Raw genomic sequence first — 5,000 nt, 5'->3', positions numbered from 1 at the left:
AACCACAGACACAGACACAGACACAACCACAGACAGACAGACACAGACAAAGACACAACCATAACAACACAGAGAAGGTTCAAAAGGGTAAAGCAATGAAAACAAAAACACTTCATAAAGAGGCAAGGATGTATGGGGGGAGAAATGCTGATAAGTGCTCCTTAGCGTGTTCAGACAAGCTAATCACTCTCTCCAGACATCACTGATAAGCATCTACTCAAATAGAATATTTCCCATTCGCCAACATCTGCCTTCCTCTTTTCTCTTTCTCTCTCTCTCTTTCTCTCTCTCTCTCTTTTTCTCTCTATCTGTGTGTGTATGTGTGTGTGCTGAGCAATTACAGCTGAAAGTCAATTAGCACCCTGTGACCTGAGGCTTGAGGAAGTGCAGGGCACATGTAAACAATGTTTTTTTTTTGTAGATGCTATCACTGTTGTCAACAACCGCTTTAGATGGGAGCATTTGCACTTTTTTTTCTCCTTATTTTCTTTATTCGATTTTATTCGAGACTGAACATGTTTGCTTCACTCACACACCCACACACACACACACACACACACACACACACACCCACACACACACACACACACACACACACACACACACACACACACACACACACACACCCACACACACACACACACACACACACACACACACACACACACACACACACACACCTGTCCTATATGTATCCAATGCTTTACATCTGAACTAGTACAGGATATGCAGGATAATTCTGGCATTGTAATGACCTGTGTTTCCTCTCTTTCCTTCTTCCTCCCCTTCATCCCCCACTCTCTCTCTCTCTCGCTCACTCTCTCTCTCTTTCTCTCTCTCTCTCTCTCTCCCCAGGACCCAGGCCCCACGCCCCCCTCTCCTCTGTTGGGGCAGAAGCCACTGCAGTTGCTGGAGGTCAAAGCCAGGGGGCGCTTTGGCTGTGTGTGGAAGGCCCAGCTACTCAATGAATATGTGGCTGTTAAAATCTTCCCCATACAGGTAAACGCCCTACAACTCGTCATACACAGATCCTTAGAGTCATTGCTTTGATACCTCGGCCATTAGGGCTGTAACGATATTGGATCGAACCGAGAAATCGCGACACTCTGGGCCACGAACCTGCATCGCGATGCGAGGAGGCAGAACCGCGACATGCCCTCAGCGGTCACTTGATACAAAAAGTTTGGTTCGCTAGTAAAAGCGGCTGCTTGCTTCAGCGTTGGGGTTAATTGTTGCGCAAAATTTACTCAGTGCAGTTCATGCTCCCAAAGGTTGCGCGTGTTGTCATGAGCCTGCCATTTGCTTGGCAGATAGAAAGCTGTTTCCCTAACAGAAAGTCTGAAGCTTGAAGTTCTTTTCAAACCTTTGCTTGGGTAGCGCTGCTAAATTGAGCAGACATGCAGACTACATTTTAGTAATCTCATCACTTAACATTCGTTTTCTAAAAACAATCACATAGTATTGCATGTTATACTGTGGTAGAAAATACGTTAGCTTAATGCTAACGTATATGGGAAATCCTATAGAGACCGCGCTGGGTATTAGCATCAATTAATTCACGTTAATGTTATTGTATGAGCCTGGCATTTGCTCTGCAGATAGATAACAGGTTCCGAAGTTTGTTGAATGTTTTTCAACAGCATTGCTTTGAGTAATAAAAACCTCAATATTTGGTTATAAATTGTTTCTTCATTTTTTTTATAGCTCATACTTATTCTAATGTGAATTAGAAAATATATTTTAAAAATCGCGAGGTAAAAAAATTAAATAATAATAATAATAATATCGTGGGGTGTATCGAACCGTGGGTCAAGAATCGTGATACGAATCGAATCGTAGGTGGGTGTATCGTTACAGCCCTATCGGCCATATTATGACAAGTAGCCACATTTTAGCTGATTATTTCATCATATGTTTTACTGTATTGTAAAAACAGAGACTTCTGATTGTATGTATATTGTTATATCATATGACGCTATTTTCCTGTATGACCTTTGTGTGTGTGTGTGTGTGTGTGTGTGTGTGTGTGTGTGTGTGTGCGTGCCTATGCATCTCTGTGTGTGTGTATGTGTGTGCATGCCTGTGCCTCTCCATGTGTGTGTGTGTGTGTGTGTGTGTGTGTGTGCGTGCGTGCCTGTGCATCTCCATGTGTGTGTGTGTGTGTGTGTGTGTGTGTGTGTGTGTGTGTGCGTGCATGCCTGTGCATCTCCATGTGTGTGTGTGTCCTGCAGAATAAGCAGTCGTGGCAGAATGAGTATGACATCTACAGCTTGAGTGGCATGAAGCATGAGAACATTCTGCACTTCATCTGTGCCGAGAAGAGAGGCAGCAACCTGGACTCGGAGCTGTGGCTGATCTCTGCCTACCACGAGAAGGTAACACACACACACACACACACACACACACACACACACACACAGACACACACACACACACACACACACACACACACACACACACACACACACACACACACACACACACACACACACACACATACACATACTCACACACACACATACATCATGCATACATATATGCATAAATAGACAAATGCACTCTACTTAGGCGCATGTTCCCCCCAACACACGCACTCACACGCACTCACGCGCACTCACACACACACACACACACACACACACACACACACACATTCCCATATGCATGCTAAGACACGCAACGGTTACCCAAGCACATTATGTTCAAACATACACACATACATGTGCTGAGCCATATATTCACACACACACACACACACACACACACACACACACACACACACACACACACACACACACACACACACACAGATGTGATTCACAGCCTCTGACAGTAGAGAATGCGTACACTCTCACACTCGCTGCTGAGGAAGCCCGGCCGGAATATTACACCAGTGTGTGAGAGAACATCGCAGACGTCATTATGTTGTGCCAAGATCCCGTCACTCCCTCCGAGTACATTGTGTTCCAGTGGGGTGTAGATTGGGCACACACACACACACACACACACACACACACACACACACCCTCCCGGGCAGGCCCAGCTATACTGCTAGAGCGCCAGTAACGCTCGCTGCCCATGGAGGATTCAGCCTAGGCTGTATCAGTTATCAAATCTCCCGACACACACCGTACGAGACGATCACGCCACCCCCCAGGTCCCATCTGAAGGCTTACAGACAGCTGCTCTTATAGGTTTCACCCTTAAGCAGCAGAATGTCATTGAGTGCATTGAGGACACACACATCAGCAACATCCACTTTGGTGACTTGCTCCCCCTGGTGGTGGCTTTGTGCAATGAAAACTTCAGACAAACTGCACTTATGGTGAACCTGGGCATGTGATGAGATTCTAACTGTGTGTGTGTGTGTTTGTGTGCATGTGTTTGTGCGCATGTATGCGTGTATGTATTTGTGTGTGTGTGTGTGTGTGTGTGTGTGTGTGTGTGTGTGTGTGTGTGTGTGTGTGTGTGTGTGTGTGTGTGTGTGTGTGTGTGCACATTTCCTCTCCAGGGCTCACTGACTGATTACCTGAAGGCCAACGTGTTGTCCTGGAACGAGCTGTGCCACATTGCCCAGACCTTGGCCCGGGGCGTGGCCTACCTCCATGAGGACATCCCCGGCCTGAAGGACGGCCATAAGCCCGCCATCGCTCACAGGTCAGCTCCACTATCCTATTGGCTCTCCAGGCCCCACCGTAATGATCTCTCATTGGCTGCCTTCCCTTGTGCTCTCTTGTCATTGGCTGTCTTCCTTTGTGCTCTCTTGTCAGTGGCTCTCTCACATGCCTGTGCTGGTGAATGTGGTATCGCCCTTTCTTCATTCATAAAAGAGGGAGCGAGATAGAAAGAGAAGAGAGAAACAGAGAAACAGAAAGAGAGAGAAGCCACTGGCAGAGTCGCCAACTTTCAAGGCTGACTTGGCATGAGAATCAGTGAAATTTACAAAGGTTGATCAAAACAGGTGTATTTTTTTAGCACGAGATGGATTGAAGTCAATGGAATTTGTTTCTTGCTAGCGTGAGACAGGCTATATAAAAGCGTGAGAGTTGGCAACCCTGCACAGACATCTTCCTTACAACTGCTAAAACAGATGTAGATCTGGCTAGGTGCCTCCTTACCGCTGTGCTAGCACTAACATAGCCTTGTGCCAGGGCATTTTTACCCTAGCTCCAATTGTAGACTTATGCTGTCCTGTGTTGTTGCTAATATAGAGTGTTGAAGGCCTGTGTTAAGGCTTATCTAGATTGTGTATTCCTGTGTTAATGCCAGTACAGGATGCTGAAGCTCTGCGTTACGCTATGCAGGAGTCTGTTATTATCCCCAGCTATAACTTTGTACCTTTGCTCCTGCTTGCTTATGTCCTAACTCTAACGTACATCGTTTAACCCTGTGCTAGAGTCACTATAGACTGGCATAGGCGTGTACTATAAAAGGCTGTATCCCTGTGCTAGAGTCACTATAGACTGTCATAGGCTTGTACTAAAAAGGCTGTGGCCCTGTGCTAAAGTCACTATAGACTGTCATAGGCTTGTACTAAAAAGGCTGTATCCCTGTGCTAGAGTCACTATAGACTGTCATAGGCGTGTACTAAAGAGGCTGTATCCCTGTGCTAGAGTCACTTTAGACTGTCATAGGCGTGTACTAAAGAGGCTGTGGCCCTGTGCTGTTGCCAGTATAGACTGCCATAGGCGTGTACTAAAGAGGCTGTAGCCCTGTGCTAATGCCAATAAAGGCCTCTGTAGCCCTGTGCTAATGCTAATAAAGGCCTATGTTGCTCTGTGCTACCGCTACGTAGCTGTGTGTTATTTTCCCCAACTGTAATCACAGAGGCCCCTTATGCTCCACTTACATTTACATTTACGGCTAACCATCTGACACGTCCTCATTAGCCTCATTCCATCCAATACAGCCAGCAGCCTTCACAAGTGTCTCCCTCATTTTCCTCTCCTACACACACACTCTCACACACTCAGCCCCTTCTCTGTCCTCCACACACGCGC

The 5,000-nt window shown here is 46.4% G+C and overlaps 1 protein-coding gene across 1 annotated transcript in view; it reads left to right on the top strand.

The window, feature by feature from the left end:
• acvr2ab (activin A receptor type 2Ab) overlaps positions 1-5,000 on the top strand; it is a 73,120-nt gene that overhangs the window by 58,801 nt on the left and 9,319 nt on the right. The window contains exons 5-7 of the mRNA XM_080835960.1: positions 856-999; positions 2,232-2,375; positions 3,512-3,657. Of these exons, the coding sequence (XP_080692086.1) occupies positions 856-999; positions 2,232-2,375; positions 3,512-3,657 (434 nt within the window). The remainder of the gene's footprint in view (positions 1-855; positions 1,000-2,231; positions 2,376-3,511; positions 3,658-5,000) is intronic.

This window comes from Sprattus sprattus, assembly GCF_963457725.1.
Source record: "Sprattus sprattus genome assembly, chromosome: 3".
Classification (NCBI taxonomy): domain Eukaryota; kingdom Metazoa; phylum Chordata; class Actinopteri; order Clupeiformes; family Clupeidae; genus Sprattus; species Sprattus sprattus.
Note: the sequence above shows the minus strand (reverse complement) of the source record. Positions and strands in the feature narration are given on the sequence as shown.